Below are 19,726 nucleotides of genomic sequence, written 5' to 3'. Positions count from 1 at the left end.
TAGGGCAATGCCCCCTTCCAATAATATGGTAGTCTTGTTAGTCACCACTATAAAGAGGGAGTCCACCCTTGGAAGCTGCAATCTTTCTCTTCCCTCTAGAACCAATGGATAGAAGTGAGCCAAGGCTCTCCCCACCCTCAGTTTCATGTCCACCGAGACCCATTCTGCTGTAATCAGGGCTTGAATGTCTGGAAGCATCAGGAAGGCCTTAGAAGGACCTCCAAACCCACTCATGATTGATGAAGATGGAATTCCTGATGCCAAAGCAGAAGGCTCCTTAATGGAAAGCACCACCAATGCCTCAGAAATAAGAGTACTGAGCTTCTTTTTATGAAACAACTAAAGTGGAGGAGTAGCATAGTGGTTAGTGCAGTGGACTTTGATCCTGGGGAACTGAGTTCGATTCCCACTGCAGCTCCTTGTGACTCTGGGCAAGTCACTTAACCCTCCATTGCCCCTGGTACAAAATAAGTACCTGAATATATGTACGTAAACCGCTTTGAATGTAGTTGCAAAAACCTCAGAAAGGCAGTATATCAAGTCCCATTTCCCCCTTTCCCCTCTAACGGCTCCTTCAATGATGGCTCCTCTGAATAGATCTAGGCCACATCAGATAAGGAGGGCGAAGCAGAGACAGACCTCCAGGAGTGGAAAGATGAGGCTAAACAAGATCTCATAAGAGCTGGAGGGGCAGTGGGGTGAGAAACTGACTGTTGCTGCTTCAGTAAATAAGCCTGGTATAAGAGCAATATAAACAAAGATCCCAATACAGCTGAATGCTCTGTCAGGCTCTGAGGTTGTAAAATGGCGGCCGTGCTGTGTGTTATAAAAGGCTGTTCATCACTGCCAGTTGGCCCTGTCAAAATGGCACCTGTTTTCATGCCCAAAGTCCCTGGAATATTCGGATGCTATGCCAAATCCATACAAGTAGTTAATGTCCCAAACAGTTATATCTAAAGCAGGAATTCACAGCATAACATCTAGTGCATGGGGATAATCAGATTAACTGCTTACCACAACCATATGAACAATATTGTTCCCTCGCACAGGCGAATTGGTGTGGAGCAAATCCTCATATACATCCCCTTACTTCTGTTTCTTTTTATCGATATTCTTCCATCTTTTATATATCAAAACATTAACTACTTGCTTGGATGATTAGTCCCCACAGTGTGCTATTTGGTGACATTTAATTTAAGATGCCAAATCCATAGACATGCTGCCGCTGACCATTTACACACATCGCTGGGATCTTGCCAGGTATTTGTGACTTGGATTGGCCACTGTTGGAAACAGGTTGCTGGGCTTGATAGACCTTTGGTCTGTCCCAGCATGGCAATACTTATATACTTATCCCATAGGATGCTCGGCTTGCATGCACTGCAACACCCCAACACTGGCCACTGGGTCCCACGGCAGGAAAACTACTTAACTGGATCCACAGGAGTCACCATTCACTTTGACTGACACAAGTGCAGCACAGTTGAATGAAACACAGTACCAAGCAATGAGTCAGGATCTCTCCCCTGCACCAAATAGAACTTTCAGCCCTCCATGCAGTTCTGAGTCAAACGTTAGTCGGGCTTAACACTGCTGGTTGCTCTCCCCAAGCTCACAGTCTCCACAAGTCTTACCCAGGATGAGAAAGACTCTGGATTGATACTCTGTCCACACTCTCTAGTAAATCTCTTTGCTTCTTCTTCTTTTTTTCTTTCTTAAATAATATTTTTTTTAAGGTTGTTGTGCTGGAAAAGGAGGGGTCCACAGGAAATAGGGGAGGGGAGGGAAGAAGTAAATCTGCAGGGCTCCGGAGACAGGTATCTGAAGACCTCCAGATCAGACTCAAGCCAGAATACATAGCAAAACAGGGAAAAAAACCTCTATGTGAAGTCTAAGAAAAACCAAAGAAGTAAAGAGTGTGACACAAGCTTCAACACAGGGAGAGTCTGTCACAATTCCTTTATTGCACCAAAGACTCATGCCACTAGGAAAGCTCAACGGAGACCAGTTGACCAACCGGGCCAGGAGCAAATCACTCAGAACCAGAGGCTGACAAATGTGTCCATTCATCTGCTGGAGATAGAAAATACTGAGGAGCTGGACTGGATACCAAGAGAGAGATGTCTCACCTCAGTTTTAACTTCTGTAACTCCACTTGCTGGTTGATAGACACTACTATCCCACAGATTCTGGAATAGTGGGAAGCTAAGTAATGGAATTTGTATTTGGTTTTTTTTAGTTGGGGTTAGAGAGGTAATGGGTGGGGGTGCCCTAGACACCAGTGATTGTTTGGGGGGGGGGGGTTGGGTCAGGGGGTGCCACTAGACACAAGGGTTGTTTGGGGGTCGGGACAGGAGAAATCCTGTGGCATGCTTGACTGCAGCTATTTTTAAAATGTTACACTTCCTGTCAGTGCCTAAGCCAATCACCACTCAGGCACTGATAGGAAAGGTGACATCCATCAATGAGCTGTATATTATTGCTGTGATTTTAACAGGGCAGTGATTTCAATGTTCAGCATGCTGTGGTGTTTTTTATGCTGTATTTTGCAACAGAGCTGTGGCTCTACCACAAGACCTGCTGAGCTTGCCTCTGAATCTCCAATGTATATATGTAAACATATTTCATGTATATTCATTATGGGTGTCCTGAAACCCAACCCGGTTTAGTGTTCCTTCAGGAGAGGGTTGGGAAACACTGGTTTAATGCATACAATCCACATGTATGGTTGTACAAGTCAGAAGTTACTTTAACTATGCACATCAGCTAATTGATAAGCTATCATATTGATTTGTGTTTTTGTAATAATTTGTTTGATAATGCCTGGGGAGAAATTTAGAATTTTACATCTGAGCTGAAATTCCAGGATGTATGGAAACCATCACTCATTTGGATGCATTTGCTGCTCGGAGAAAAGTATCCCAGTGCATGGCATGTAGCCTCCATGACAGAAGAAAATAAAATAGACTAGTTATATCACATCTTTATGCTTTGTCATACCATGATGAACAAACCAGAAAAACTTAGCATTTTTAGAATGTACTACATACATTAGAAATTTAAATCATGGAAGGAAGCTTTTACTACTACTACTACTTATCACTTCTATAGCGCTACAAGGCATACGCAGCGCTGTACACCACACACAAAAAAGACAGTCCCTGCTCAAAGAGCTTACATCGATGTAAAAAGTATCTCAGTAACGAACTTAGATGCTAGCTCTTTAAAATTTTATAAGTATAGCAACCATTCTCCCAACAAACAGGCAATGGTACATACCAGACAAGTCTGGTTTCTGAATGTATACATGTTCTCACAATTTCAATGCTCTATAAAACAAACTTTGTAAAAGCTTTTAAAGACTGAAAGGAAGTTAAGCATTTATCTGAACATTAATTCTAAAGGTAGAATAATGGCTAATTCTATGCTTAATAAGGCAGTTAATATGAACTGAAGAATGAATGAGATTTAATTATCAGAAGTACAGTAAATTAAACTTCAAATTTTTGCCTTTATATAGTATATACATTAAGAACCTCAGCTCTGATACATTAAGAGAAAATAGATTTATGACAAAAAAAATGCATAAAACCAATAAAGCATATTTAGTAATATAATGGTTGTAACCCGCATTAGGATTTTGCAAAAGCAATGCAGTAGTACAATGAACAAATCATTCATGCCTCCAAATCTAGATAGGTGCACTCATTTTTTAAAATTAATTTTTTTTTCGCTTTTAAATGTAGGCTGAAGTTCAGACTGCTTGAATTCCCTGTCCAAAGGTGAGCAATGAAATCCCCAGCACCCAAGACTACAGATACACAAAAATTCCTTGAAGACAGCACATTGCACTGGTTACAGAGTCTAGCCTTAAGGACCCTTTTAAATAAGGCAATAAAGAACACACACATGTGTGAGGAAGGGACTCATATAGAAATTCCTTTACTGACCAAGTGTTTACAAAGGAAATCGAGGGAATTAGTCAATGGCAATGGCACTGACCAGGATCTAGAAATACCATGCAGGCCTCCGTATAGCCACAAGCAGTGGCGCAGCCAGACCTGACATTTTGGCTGGGCCCAGAGCTAATATGGGTGGGCACTATATATATATATCAAACCTGATCAGATATGTCTACTATAATGGCATATACTTTGCTTATAACAAATGTAAATGCCTGATTAAGGAAAACAGGAAGAAAACCTTTCAAGTTTTTTTCCCTTCTTTTGGCTCTAATGCTTTCTCTCTATTCTGATGCTGACAAAATAAAATTGCCACAGTTTGGTTGTAACAATGTACTCAAATTGTGGTAGCACCTCAATAATAGCAATACAAAATTCCTTCAATGCCAAATACTTTCTGATCCTGCAAAGAGGCGTCTTAGAGCCTATATTGCAAACCATAACACCAGTTCCAATAACAGTACCTTTAAAAAGGCAGCAGTGAATATACACAACAGCAATACGCATCCCGTTGGAAAACCCAGACAAGCCAGACTCATAGATCCCCATACAAACCACATTCTGCCGAGCAGAAACTCTCACCTGCTCGGTCACATGCAGACCACAGATCAACCCTCATCAATTACAGAATAAAGGACCAAAAATTAGAAATTTATTGATTTATTTTCTATATTTTTATGCCACACTATCTCTGCAATTCTAAACAGATCACAATTGAACACACATTAATTGTAAAACATATTAGAAAAACATAAAGACCTTCCTTACCCTACCCCTACATCCCAGGAGCCCAGCATCAGCTTTTCTATTCCATACGCCCTACCCTCCCAATATCTCAGTATCAGCCCTTCTCTTCTCTACCTTACCCCCCCCCCCCCCCCCATCCATCCCATAGCTAAGCATCAGCCCTATCCTACCACCCCACTCCTACTCCCTATGGAATTAAGTATAAAATACTTTTTTCATGCCCTGGGCAACAATGCAGAGCCCAACTCTGCACGCACCAGTCTACCCAGAGAAAACCGCCTACACTTTTTTTTTTAATTTTAACCTAAGCACTGCAGAGACCATCCCCACCCAAAAACCCTGAGAGAAAGACAACTTTTTAAAAATTAAGCTGGGCATTATTAAAATTTATTGTTGGGGAATTTCTGGGTAGGGATGTGCTCCTCATTGCCTAAGACAAAAGATATATATTTAATGACTAAATACATCTTTTTTTTTGCCCTAGGCAGTGAAGAGTCTACCCCCTACCCCCAGAAGCCCATCACCAGACCAGACTCGAGCCATCATTTTGATTACAAGAGTAATCAAAACGCTGCCTGGTCACGGTGGTGGGCTTCTGGGTGGAGCTGGGCTCTTCACTGCCTGCCTAGGGCACATTTTTTTGCCCTAGGCAGTGAAGTGCTTACCCCACCCAGAATCCCTCCACCACCAGCCAGTATTTTGAGTACAAAAAAAAAAATCTACATGATGATGTTAAAATTTTTTTTTCAAATTTGATTGCCTGCAGTGCTGGGCAGCTGCTTGCAGTAAAGTTGCAACTGCCACATGGTGCAGAACACCCTGGCTCCTGTAGCTGACTCAGGCAGAGTGTATTGTGGCCCACCGTGGGGCACTACTGGGATGTTGGGGAATGCTACTGCACTAAGGCACAATGTAAGAGAGCTAAGAAGCAGCGCCTGCTGCTACATACCCAGGCGGCACCAGCCTTTCCATCTGGCAGTGGCACTGCGGTCCGGGCCCGGGGGGGGGAGGGATGGAGAAGGAGCAGACAGTGCCGCGTGGTCCCGACGGCACCTGCAGCTGAGCGTGCAGCTATTTTTTAGCCTGTTGAGAAGATGACGAGCTGAGAACGAGGCTGAGCGCGCGGGATGGAATGAATCATCAGCATGCAGGGGGCAGAGAAGGAAGAGGATGTCACGCACGCTGCAGGTCACCACAAAATCAAGAGCTGCGACCATGTTTATTCAGTGCCGAGTCAACTCACTGCCTTGCCGAGTCTGCCCAAAAGGTAGGTGGGACTGGGAGATCAGCTGAGCGAGCTGCGGCACGACAATGGTAGAAATGAATTAGTGAAAGGCTGCTGCTTTGGCTTTGCTCTGTGCTCTTTAAGTCAACCGAGCTTAAAACTGGGAAGGCGGGCCCGAGCCGAGATTGGATGGGCCTGGGCCCGCCCGTAGCTACGCCCCTGGCCACAAGGAAGTGAAAATACACTGCCTGGACTCCCACAGTGAAATCTTGAAAACTCTGACAGGCTGGGTGTGCCCAGAAGGCTGAAAAAAAAAATCTGGCCTAGAACAACAGCCAGAAGGGAAAAGAGAGGATCTGGGAGAACGGAGAAGAGTCTGTAGGCTGGAGAGAAGAGTCAGCTTTAGAAATTCAAACATGACCTGAGAAACACAAGAAATAATTTAGACTTCACCAGCTCAAAAGAAAACACACAGACACTGGATAATTTAGCTACTGTGGAGGAGAGGCCTGGTGGTTAAGAGCACCGGTGGCCGGTTCAAATCCCACTGCTGCTCCTTGTGATCTTGGGCAAGTCACTTAACCCTCCATTGCCTCAGGTACAAACTTGATTGTGAGCCCTCCTGGGACAGAGAAATACCCATTGCCGAAGGGTTAGAAGGTAAAGTTTGCCTATTTGCGGATGATACTAAGATCTGCAACAGAGTGGACAACCGGGAGGGAGTGGAAAACATGAAAAAGGATCTGAGGAAGCTAGAAGAATGGTCTAACGTTTGGCAATTAAAATTTAATGTGAAGAAATGCAAAGTGATGCACTTAGGGAATAGAAACCCTCGGGAGATGTATGTGTTAGGCGGGGAGAATCTGATAGGTACGGATGGGGAGAGGGATCTTGGGGTGATAGTATCTGAGGATCTGAAGGCGACGAAACAGTGTGACAAGGCGGTGGCCGTAGCTAGAAGGTTGTTAAGCTGTATAGAGAGAGGTGTGACCAGCAGAAGAAAGGAGGTGTTGATGTCCCTGTACAAGTTGTTGGTGAGGCCCCACCTAGAGTATTGTGTTCAGTTTTGGAGGCCGTACCTTGCGAAGGATGTAAAAAGAATTGAAGCGGTGCAAAGAAAAGCTACGAGAATGGTAAGGGATTTGCGTTACAAGACGTATGAGGAGAGACTTGATGACCTGAACATGTATACTCTGGAAGAAAGGAGAAACAGGGGTGATATGATACAGACGTTCAAATATTTGAAAAGTATTAATCCGCAAACGAACCTTTTCCGGAGGTGCGAAGGCAGTAGAACGAGAGGACATGAAATGAGATTGAAGGGGGGCAGACTCAAGAAAAATGTCAGGAAGTATTTTTTCACAAAGAGAGTAGTGGATGCTTGGAATGCCCTCCCGCGGGAGGTGGTGGAAATGAAAATGGTAACAGAATTCAAACACGCGTGGGATAAACATAAAGGAATCCTATTCAGAAGGAATGGATCCTAAGGAGCTTAGCCGAGATTGGGTGGCAGAGCCAGCCGGTGGTGGGAGGCGAGGATAGTGCTGGGCAGACTTATACGGTCTGTGCCAGAGCCAGTAGTGGGAGGCGGGGCTGGTGGTTGGGAGGTGGGGATAGTGCTGGACAGACTTATACTGTCTGTGCCCTGAAGAGGACAGGTACAAATCAAAGTAGGGTATACACAAAAAGTAGCACATATGAGTTTGTCTTGTTGGGCAGACTGGATGGACCATGCAGGTCTTTTTCTGTCGTCATTTACTATGTTACTATGTTACAGTGTACCTGAATGTTACTCACCTTGAGCTACTACTGAAAAAGTTGTGAGCAAAATCTAAATAAATAAATATTGTGCTCCTCAGACAGTGGAAGAAACAAAAAACTGGCAAACTTCTTTGAAGAGAGAAGTACAATACTCCAGAAGAAAGTGTGTGTGTGGGTGTGGGTGTGTGTGTGTGTGTGGGGGGGGGGGGGGGGGGGGAGGGTCACAGAGGGGACATATCTATTCCCAAATATAATACATCACTGAGAGGGCTATTTTTACCTGCTGTTTGGAATCCTGTCTGAAAGCTGTAAGCACTCCAATTGGGCCCCATCACCCCTTCTATATTATTATTGAACTGAACTTATTTTGAGTAACACATTCTTTGTCAGGCTTAGTGACAACTGACTGACTGAAATCCCAGGTCTTGAAGTAACATTTGGTACTTAAAAGAAAGTATTTAATTATCTTATCTGACACTGGTCCTTTTATTTTATTGTTCCTCTTGTTAAATTCCTGGGGGGTTTTAAAGTTAAACCTTAGTACCCTTAAGTACAGCTGATGTGAACTATACATCTGCCTCTAAGGTTAATTTTAGTATGAAACTGACAGAGAAAACTCTTGCTCCAGTGGATCACTGTCCCAGGATCCTGTTTTTCCAGGTAAGGGAGGAAGTGCTCTTCCCTATTCACATTCCTTCTACATCTGGATGTGTCTTCTGGCCTACCTTCTACAAGCATAAAAGTTGGCACAGGGTACCTACACATACAATATAATTAGAACAAACACTATCCCAAAATGATTGGCAAATACAAATCTCATTTTACAACATTGTTACCTAAGGATCTCCTTAGTTTCTTGAATCTATGTGGCATCATACAACTTTCCCAATATTTATGTAGTAAGATGTGGTAACAGCTTCAGACTGAAATAATATTTAGATTTAGGAGCTGGAGGTTTCTGAATTCAAATCTTTTAGCAGACACTACAAATTATTAACACTAGCTTTCAAAGGTTTACAACCCTCAGCTCTAGATTATATTTCCAATTTATTTCATCCTTATCTTCCCTCCCGCAACTTAGACTCCTCTCAAACAGCACTTCTTCAACATCCACTTCCATCTTGTATAAGATTAGACATTACCCAGGACACTGCATTTGCTTATAAAAAGCCCAAACTATAGGACATTCTATGTTTTGAATTTAAAAAATAGAAGCTTGCTATGCTACTTTCAAGCAACTCCTTAACACCTGGCTTTTCTAACAAGCATTCAACACCTGAACATTATCTCATATTCTTCCTCTTCATAAGAACATGAGAGTACCCATATTGGGTCAGACCAATGGTCTATCTAGCCCAGTATCCTGTTTCCAAACAGTGGCTGACAGGTCACATGTACCTGGCAGAAATCCAATTAGTAACAACATTCCATGCTACGAATCTCGGGGCAAGCAGTTGCTTCCCCATGGCTGTCTCAATAGCAAACTATAGATTTTTTCTCCAGAAACTTGTTCAAACCATTTAGAAAACCCAGATGCATTAACTGCTTTTACCACATCCTCTGGAAGCAAGTTCTAGAGCTTAACTATTTTTTGAGTGAAAAAATATTTCCTCATATTTGTTTTAAAAGTATTTCCATATAACTTCCTCAAGTGTCCCCTAGTCTTTATACTTTTGTAACAAGTAAAAAATCTATTTACTTCTACACCAATCAGGATTTTATAGACCTCAATCATATCTCCCCTCAACCGTCTCTTTTCCAAGCTGAAGAGCCCTAACCTCTTTAGCCTTTCCTCATACGAGAGGAGTTCTATCCTCTTTATCATTTTGGCCACTCTTCTTTGAACCTTTTCTAATTCTACTATATCCTTTTTGAGATACAGCAACCAGAACTGAACGCAATACTCAAGGTATAGTCGCACCATGGAGCAATACAGAGGCATTATAGTAATTTTTGGTCTTATTCACTATTTCCTAATAATTCCTAGCATACTGTTTGATTTTTTGCCCACTGCCACACATTGATCACTCCAATAAGTAAATGCATGATACAAGTGGAGTTGCATACAGTGACTCAAAGAATACTGTCAGGAAAAACGTATCCCTCTTGGACTTAGAACTTATAAGAGTCTAGCTAGGGATTTACTTGCGTTTGCTCCAAGCTATTTCTGTAATAGGATTGTCTTTGTTTTTAATCCTGTCTTTCTTATATTATTTGTTGCTATTGTAAATAAAATAATAAAACAAAATAAAATTATATTTGGGTGTGGAGTTAGTTCATTTTATTATTTTGGCACAGTGGGCTTGGATTTAGGAATAAGGGATGATGCATATTTACTCCTGACACTGTACTTACTAATGTCAGTCTTGTTTGGGACCCATTTTTGTTATAATTTACACTAAGTATCAGGTACCCCAATAACACCCCAAAAAGAATGCTGTTTTGCACCCACAGCTATATGCAGACATATAGGTTTGTAAAATGGGACTAGCTACATGTGAAAGTGCCAGCAGTTACACTTAATGGAGGCAATTTTATGAATTGGCACATACAGTTACATACCACTATGTGTCACTGCCATGAAATTTTGTATTTAGGTGTGTATATATATATATATATATATATATATATATATATATATATTTTGTTACATTTGTACCCCGTGCTTTCCCACTCATGGCAGGCTCTATGCGGCGGGCAATGGAGGGTTAAGTGACTTGCCTAGAGTCACAAGGAGCTGCCTGTGCTGGGAATCGAACTCAGTTCCTCAGGACCAAGGTCCACCACCCTAACCACTAGGCCACTCCTCCACTCCTAAGTGCCATTCTATAAAGGTACAAGCAACTGGTTGATGCATAATTGCTAGGGTGAATGGCAATCGGCGAAACGGGGGGGGGGGGGGGTGCTAACTGATGTGCATACCTTACAGAATCCTGTAAGTTACGTGCACCCTTGCTGCATTAATGCACCAACAGTTACACCATGTCTATGGCAGGTGTAACAGATGGCACATTACATTTTTTGACACACCAATGATGGCTTGTGATAGTATTCTATAGTGGAATCTTGCCACCAAGGTCCCGTTATAGTATTGGTACTTAGCGTGTACCAATGGGGTGCCAAAACTGGCACGCATCTTGGTAGACTTACCCCCAATACATGTATTACATTTATATGTATTTTAAAAAAGGATCCATGTTCAACAGAACCTTTTGTAAAATACCACCAGAATTGAGAAGTTCTGAATTGCACATCTAAATTCTGATCTCAAAGTTCTATGTATAATCGGCCTTTGTCAGACTTGTGAGTTCTTGTACCAAGTAAAGCGCTGCTGAGCCCAGTACTCGGACCAGGTTCTGCTTGGCGGCTGGACAACCCTGGGTTTCACCTGCGCTGACTGCCATTCCCCAGAGGTTGAGCCCCTAGGTGCGAGTGGCTTGCAGGACTTACGGGACGGAGCTGGAAGCGGGGTGATGAATGTATCGGCCAGGCAGGCAGCAAGTCAAGAGAGTAATCCAGGTACAAGCGGTAGTCAGTAGGCAGGCAAGAGAGTAATCCAGATACAAGCGGCAGTCAGTAGGCAGGCAAGAAAGTAACCCAGGTACAGGCAAGTCAGTAGGCAGGCGGCAGGCAAGAGAGTAATCCAGGTACAGGCAAAAGTCAGTAGGCAGGCAGCAGGCAGAAGGGTAATCCAGATGCAGGTGAAAGTCAGTAGGCAGGCGGCAGGCAGAAGGGTAATCCAGGTACAGGCAAAGTCAGCAACGAGGGACCAGTAGATAAGAAGCAGACTACAGAGTTAGAAACATCTACCAAAGAAGAAGCCGAAGCATGGAGTCCAGGGAGAGCTCAGCCGATAAAGTGCTGGCATCTGATATCAGCAGGGAGAAGGGGCACAGCCATAGGACAAGAGCAGGGGAAGGAGGAACCGGAAGACCAATAGGAGAGAAGCAAGGGAAGCCAGGCAGAGGAAGAACAGACCCAGGTGGGTGGAAGCAAAGCAATCAAGGAGCCTGGAAGCCAGGCAGAGAGAGAGAGAGAGAGAGAGAGAGAGAGAGAGAGAGAGAGAGAGAGAGAGAGAGAGCAGAAGCATGGAAGCAAAGCAATTAAGGAGATTACAACCACCGCTCTCTGAACAAACCCAGAGAGGACTACACACACATGGCTCAGGCAGCCAGTCAAGTGTGCATGTCGACGGGATCCCGTGCAGCCCGAGGACGCCGCTAGCGTTGAGGTAGGGGACATGACAGCCTTTTTGAACAGTTTGCCTATTACTGCTTCTTTAAATCTACCCTTCCTTTACCTCAATAAGTTTTTCTCTTCCCTTGTACACCTTCTGGTATGTGTATACCATTGACTCTCCTTCACTCTTAAAGTGAACATCTATAAATTGGCAGTTACACGCGTAAGAGCACTAGGCGTTATTGTATATATTTATGCCTAAGTGCTATAGCATATAACTGCTAGAGGGTGTATATATGGGCAGAGCATGGGTGGGCTATGGCATGTCTCAAACTTGTTTGTGTAACATATCCAAAACTATGTATAGTGCACTTAGTCATTCCCATTTACATTTGCCTTTCACCTGGATAAATGGGCAAGCCTAAATTTAGATGTGCCAATTTGGGTTTACGCTATTGCTCTATAACAGCATCTTTGAGCAAAGATGCCATTACAGAATTGGTACTTAGTGCGCAGCATCAGCATCTAAATGAAGGTGCAAGATTCTAGATTTGTACCCTTAGGGCCAGATTCTGTTACTGACATCTAAAATCTAGATGTGTTCAATTAAAGCGCCTAGCGCTATTCTATATAACATGCCTAAAGTAAGGCATGGTGTATAGAATAGTGCATAGGACTGGGGAATGTGCCTACATTTAGGCGCAGCCATTTACACCACTGAAAACCTGGTATAAATACCTGCGCCTAAATATAAGCATGTTTCTCCAAATTCTATAACAATGCACGTAAATTTGAGTAAAGCCCCAATGTGCCCACCATGGCCATGCCTTTTTCTGATATGCACATTAGAATTTATTTGTGTCTCTTTTTAGACTACAACAAAAAGAAGCATGAGTAAATTCCAATTATTGCCAGTTAGTGATGATAATTAGTTATCGGTCAGTTATCACTGATTGGCTCATAACTTAACTGAGTAGCACAAGTAAATTGGCTGCTCACACAATTTAATGCGTGCTACTCACCGAGCCATATATAGAATCTGGGGGTTAGTGGGTTTTTTTTTTCATTTCCCTTACTACTATTATTTAGCATTTCTATAGCGCTACAAGGCATACGCAGCGCTGTACAAACATAGAAGAAAGACAGTCCCTGCTCAAAGAGCTTACAATCTAATAGACAAAAAATAAATAAAGTAAGCAAATCAAATCAATTAATGTGAACGGGAAGGAAGAGAGGAGGGTAGGTGGAGGCGAGTGGTTACAAGTGGTTACGAGTCAAAAGCAATGTTAAAGAGGTGGGTTTTCAGTCTAGATTTAAAGGTGGCCAAGGATGGGGCAAGACGTAGGGGCTCAGGAAGTTTATTCCAGGCGTAGGGTGCAGCGAGACAGAAGGCGCGAAGTCTGGAGTTGGCAGTAGTGGAGAAGGGAACAGATAAGAAGGATTTATCCATGGAGCGGAGTGCACGGGAAGGGGTGTAGGGAAGGACGAGTGTGGAGAGATACTGGGGAGCAGCAGAGTGAATACATTTATAGGTTAGTAGAAGAAGTTTGAACAGGATGCGAAAACGGATAGGGAGCCAGTGAAGGGTCTTGAGGAGAGGGGTAGTATGAGTAAAGCGACCCTGGCGGAAGATGAGACGGGCAGCAGAGTTTTGAACCGACTGGAGAGGGGAGAGGTGACTAAGTGGGAGGCCAGCAAGAAGCAGATTGCAGTAGTCTAAACGAGAGGTGACAAGGGTGTGGATGAGGGTTTTGGTAGAGTGCTCGGAAAGAAAGGGGCGGATTTTACGGATGTTGTAAAGAAAGAAACGACAGGTCTTGGCGGTCTGCTGGATATGAGCAGAGAAGGAGAGAGAAGAGTCAAAGATGACCCCAAGGTTTCGAGCTGAGGAGACAGGGAGAATGAGAGACCCAAAAGCTATTCACATACTCCCCCTTCACTGTAACCTACTGCAGAAGAGATATGCTAAAGCTACCACCCATCACTATCCGCTCCCTTTTATGTTTGGAGTGTGAGTTTCCAGAATGAGCACTTAGGTACCCTGTAAACAGGACTCATGGTTTCTGTCTACAGTAGGACTTACTGCATGAATAGGAGAGGATAAAAAAATCAAAGGCATTGATTATGTTACAACAAAAGATGCAGATGGTGTCCTTTTCCAGGGAGGAGGGAAAGCACAGGATGAAGGGCATTAGGCAGTTGTCATGACAACCAACTTCATATACTCCAGAGCTCTGTCCATACTGTGTTGTGCATTATAACTACAAGTGCTTTAAAATTGTTCCAACTGTTCTTGCTCGTCTCATTGTCCCACACTGTGTTTTTTCCCCATAAATTAAACAGATTGCCCTCACTTCTTCAAAAGTATAGATACTGCTGTTTTTCCTCCCTATTTCAATTTGCACTTACAGAGTATATTCAGTTCACCAGATACTCTAAAATCATTCCTGAATTTTTGAGAAAAAAAAAAAGGATATCCTGTATGATCAAAAAGACCTATGCTTGTTCTGTGTAGCTAAAACTACCAAGTTTTGAAATATGTATACATGTAAAATGTACATTAAAACAAAATCCAGACTGCCTGGGTTCCTTTTTTTTAAAATATTTTTTATCACCACCTCAGGTCTCCTAGAGTGAATGCAAGCAGATCTTACATTTCCATTCAGTTGCACTGGAGATAAATTGAACTTACTTATTAAGTATTTTGGTCCGTTTAGCGCTTGAAAAATTTTCTAGTTGTAGAGATTCTTGAGTAAGGAAAGCGACAGCCAGGTGAAAGTAATTGTTCCAAAGCTGAACCATCCCAAGAACAAGAAGAATAAAAATTAACATCTTTTAACATACACAGGTTAAAATTCCAGCAAAATTGTAACCTCATTACACTGCAAATTCAATCTAAAGAAATGAGAAATGTAAAACAAAATCAATTCAAACGGAAATAAAACACATTCAAAGTATTTGGTGCTAACTAAAAATTGTAACTGAATATGATATAGAGATGAACAAAAAAACATTAATGCAAATATTGTCACTAACATATACATTCTAACATCAAACACAGTGGGGCTTAGTTCGCTCATGTAGTAAACTATAAAACATAATATGTTTTGTTATTTCTCCCTTTCAAGCACTAATAAAGATGAAAATCTTCTCATTACTAAGCCTTCCTGCAGTACTGAAATCACTTTTAAGCTGACACACTTTTCCCCATTTTGACTGCATGCATGAGCAGTAATCCAAGAGTAACGTATTATCTGGGAGACCAGTTTATCCCTATTCCATCTACAGCTCTACCAAGGTAATCATTTGCTGTGCCAGGGGATAAAAGGACATTTAGTATTTGGGAAAACATGCATGAGCGTTTGCATATAGGCACACCTACCTCTGAAAAACTGACAAACAGATGCCAGTCATGAATTATCGTATTAAATTATAGCCGTTGCCCTTCATTAACCAAAGGCAGCAGATCAGCTATGATACGCCAGTCACATCCAAGCATGATTTGGACAGACAATCTGATAGCCAAGATTCCCATTCGAGCATGACAAGGAAATAATCTGCCTCATATTTTAACATGCTACAGAAGAGCTACAGTCTCAGATCAAATGTTCCCGATGTCAAAAATCGTTTCTCATACCTCATGTGGAATGTCATTCAGAGACTACACAAGGGAAGGGAGGGTGAGAATAACAAACATAACAACTACTTCTACATGATTAAAAGGTCTACTTTATGTCCTTACATGCCAATGCTCAAAGGTTCACAGTAGAATCAAATTCCGCCGTGAACCCAGCACAGCAAAATTGCCATGGCATGCGCAGAATAATGAACATGCAAATTAATGTCACATTAAAATCACGGTATTAATTAGCTGCTCACTATTCTGCGCTAATTTTCTTGTCAGTGCCTGAGTGCTGATTGGCTCAGGTGCTGACAGGAAAAAATATAAAAAAAAGCATGCTGTGGTGTCCCCAACCCCTTCTCTATTAAAGTTAAAAAAAAATAAAACTGGCCCGGCCATGCATCACACACACCCCCCACCCAGAACATCCCTTCCCTAACATTGGGCAGACTCCCCTGACCTGTAAAACAAAATTTCTGATAGTCTGGTGGAACCCTGACCCCCCTTCAAAAAAATAGAAAAACTCCTGGTAGTCCAGTGGACTCCTGACCCCCCCCCCTTTCAAAATCTTTGAAAAAGCCCTGGTGGTCCAGTGGGACACCAGCCAGGCCAGGACTTCCCCCAAAGTCTACCCTGGTGGCCTAGCATGGCCCCTCCGATCCCATCATACCTGATAGGAGGGAAGGATGCCTGCTCCTTCCTGCTCTGGGTGCATCATCAAAATGGTAGCGCCCCATCTCATTTTATGCATCCTGGGATAAACTGGGTGGAGCCCAACAACCATATAAGGGAGTTTTCATTCTATGCAAACCCAGAATAAACCAGGCGGGGCGCCGCCATTTTGATGACGTGCCCAGAAAAGGAGGGAGTAGGCATCCTTCCCTCCTCCCAGGTGTGATGGAATCAGGGGGGGGGGGGCTACTGCTAGGCCACCAGAGTAGACTTCTGGGGGGTCCTACTTGGCCTGGCCTGACTGTGGTCCCACTGGACCAATAGGGCTTTTTCAAAGATTTTGGAGGGGGGTCAGAGGTCTACCAGACCACCAGAGACTTTTTATTAAAGGTTAGGCCAATGCTAGAGGGTGGGGCACTTATTGGCATAGGGGCACAGTGTCAAGGAAACCTGTTTGGGGCAAGGTGGTTGGGTTGGTGAGAGGGAAGAGGTGTTGTTAAGAAACCCCTTCTTTCAACCAACCCTTGTAATGATGCCCCGGACCAGGCACTATTTTTTCTAGCACTAAACTTAAAAAAAAAAAAAAAAAAAAAAAAAGAATTCCAGCAGTGTACGAAATGACTGCCTTTAAGTGCAGTCTGTACTAATGGTTTCAGCGTCTGCGCTGAAACCATTAGAGCACTGAGTGACACACTAACGCCTACGCTAATCATCTTTAGTGCTGGCATTAAGTTTTGAGCATCAGCCCATTAGGTTTGTGCTAAGGAATGCAATGACTTCTTTCACCCTAGCAGGTACTGTAATAACAAGTTGGGAAAGCACACAGAGCATAGTTTATGGGATCCTTTTTTCTTTGTATGTGCAGGTGTATGTGCATTATCTGTGTATGCTTGTTTGTATGTATGTGCATTCATGTGTTTGTGTTTATATCTGTGTTGCCTTGTGTGTCCGTTTTCTCTGTGTTTTGCACATGCAGGTTATCTATATGTAACCCTGTGTTCACGTATTGGATTATGCGGCTGCTTAATGCTTGCCCTGTGGAGTGGGAAATGGGTACACAATCAAATGTATTAGTTTTGTGACCAAGGCCAGGACTAAAATATTCCAGGAGGCTGAATAAATAGCTCAGACTTTTTAAAGTTCTCCACAAAAATAACTCAGCTGACTCCAATGTACGTATGTTCACTGAATCACAAAACCTTTACTGAATGTCTTTTAAAGTCAGTTGTAACATCAATAGTGGCAAAGCATAAGAACATAGTAAGCAGTTAACTGTAGCTACTATATACAAGTCTCTCTTGGTGCTTTCCTCCTTTACCCTTAGCTCCTACCATTGAGGTACAGGGGCCACATTTTTCTCTCTCTGCAAGATGCAAATCAGAGGTACACTCCCTTGACAAGATTATCAGTGCTGTTAATTATCACTTACAGATTAATAAGAAGTAAGAGACAAATTGCTCTGCCTTCAGATGGTACCTCTGAAAAGGGTCCTGTTAGCTGTACTAGGAACCTTGATGAATCCTACTGCGTGATAAGTGCTATCTTTCTACATAGTAACATAATAGATGACGGCAGAAAAAGACCTGCACGGGCCATCCAGTCTGCCCAACAAGGTAAACTCACATGTGCTACTTTTTGTGTATACCTTACCTTGATTTGTACCTGTCCTTTTTGGGCACAGACCGTATAAGTCTGCCCAGCACTATCCCTGCCTCCCAACCACCAGCCCTGCCTCCTACCACCGGTTCTGGCACAGACCGTATAAGTCTGCCCAGCACCATCCCCGCATCCCACCACCGGCTCTGCCACCCAATCTCGGCTAAGCTCCTTAGGATCCATTCCTTCTGAACAGGATTCCTTTATGTTTATCCCACGCATGTTTGAATTCCGTTACCATTTTCGTTTCCACCACCTCCCGCGGGAGGGCATTCCAAGCATCCACTACTCTCTCCGTGAAAAAATACTTCCTGACATTTGTCTTGAGTCTGCCCCCCTTCAATCTCATTTCATGTCCTCTCGTTCTACCGCCTTCGCATCTCCGGAAAAGGTTTGTTTGCAGATTAATACCTTTCAAATATTTGAACGTCTGTATCATATCACTCCTGTTTCTCCTTTCCTCCAGAGTATACATGTTCAGGTCCGCAAGTCTCTCCTCATACGTCTTGTAACGCAAATCCCATACCATTCTCGTAGCTTTTCTTTGCACCGCTTCAATTCTTTTTACATCCTTAACAAGATACGGCCTCCAAAACTGAACACAATACTCCAGGTGGGACCTCACCAACGACTTATACAGGGGCATCAACACCCCCTTTCTTCTGCTGGTCACACCTCGCTCTATACAGCCTAACAACCTTCTAGCTACGGCCACCGCCTTGTCACACTGTTTTGTCACCTTCAAATCCTCAGATACTATCACCCCAAGATCCCTCTCCCCATCCATACCTATCAGACTCTCCCCGCCTAACACATAAGTCTCCCGTGGATTTCTACTCCCTAAGTGCATCACTTTGCATTTCTTCACATTGAATTTTAATTGCCAAACCTTAGACCATTCTTCTAGCTTCCGTAGATCCTTTTTCATGTTTTCTACTCCCTCCGGGGTGTTCACTCTGTTACAGATCTTAGTATCATCCATAAATAGGCAAACTTTACCTTCTAACCCTTTGGCAATGTCACTCACAAATATATTGAACAGAACCGGCCCCAGCACCGATCCTTGAGGCACTCCACTACTCACCTTTCCCTCCTCCGAGCGAATTCCATTCACCATCACCCTCTGGCGTCTGTTCGTCAACCAGTTCCTAATCCAGTTCACCACTTCGGGTCCTATCTTTAGCCCATCCAGTTTATTTAAGAGCCTCCTGTGGGGAACTGTGTCAAAAGCTTTGCTGAAATCTAAGTAGATTACGTCCATAGCTCGTCCCCGATTCAATTCTCCAGTCACCCAATCAAAGAACTCAATGAGATTCGTTTGGCACGATTTCCCTTTGGTAAAACCATGTTGTCTAGGATCTTGCAACTTATTGGCTTCCAGGAAATTCACTATCCTTTCCTTCAGCATCGCTTCCATTACTTTTCCAATAACCGAAGTGAGGCTTACCGGCCTGTAGTTTCCAGCTTCTTCCCTATCACCACTTTTGTGAAGAGGGACCACATCCACCGTTCTCCAATCCCTCGGAACCTCTCCCGTCTGCAAGGATATATTAAACAAATCTTTAAGAGGACCCACCAGAACCTCTCTGAGCTCCCTCAATATCCTAGGGTGGATCCTATCCGGTCCCATGGCTTTGTCCACCTTTAGCTTTTCAAGTTGTTCATACCTTAGATGTTCCTAAACCACAAGGGCTGAGGACAGAGGGCGGATGAACAAAACTCCGGGGCTATTCTGAATAGTGCTATAAAAATACCGCCGGAACAGCACAGAACAGTGCCCTAATAATGCTCACAGCTAACGAGCTGCAAATATAAGCACATTCATAGCTTTGAGCATTAGGGTGTTCAGCAGGAAGATTGTGCTTAGCGCATGTGCAGAAGAGATGAGTGGTAAAGCTCAGC

At 43.2% G+C, this 19,726-nt stretch overlaps 1 protein-coding gene across 1 annotated transcript in view; it reads right to left on the bottom strand.

Annotated features, from left to right (window-relative positions):
- DOCK1 (dedicator of cytokinesis 1) overlaps positions 1-19,726 on the bottom strand; it is a 906,712-nt gene that overhangs the window by 231,610 nt on the left and 655,376 nt on the right. Inside the window, exon 31 of the mRNA XM_030202953.1 lies at positions 14,567-14,667. Within this exon, the coding sequence (XP_030058813.1) occupies positions 14,567-14,667 (101 nt within the window). The remainder of the gene's footprint in view (positions 1-14,566; positions 14,668-19,726) is intronic.

Source organism: Microcaecilia unicolor, chromosome 5 (genome assembly GCF_901765095.1).
Source record: "Microcaecilia unicolor chromosome 5, aMicUni1.1, whole genome shotgun sequence".
Lineage (NCBI taxonomy): Eukaryota > Metazoa > Chordata > Amphibia > Gymnophiona > Siphonopidae > Microcaecilia > Microcaecilia unicolor.
The sequence above is the reverse complement of the archived record's forward strand: the minus strand, read 5'-3'. Positions and strand labels throughout refer to the sequence as shown.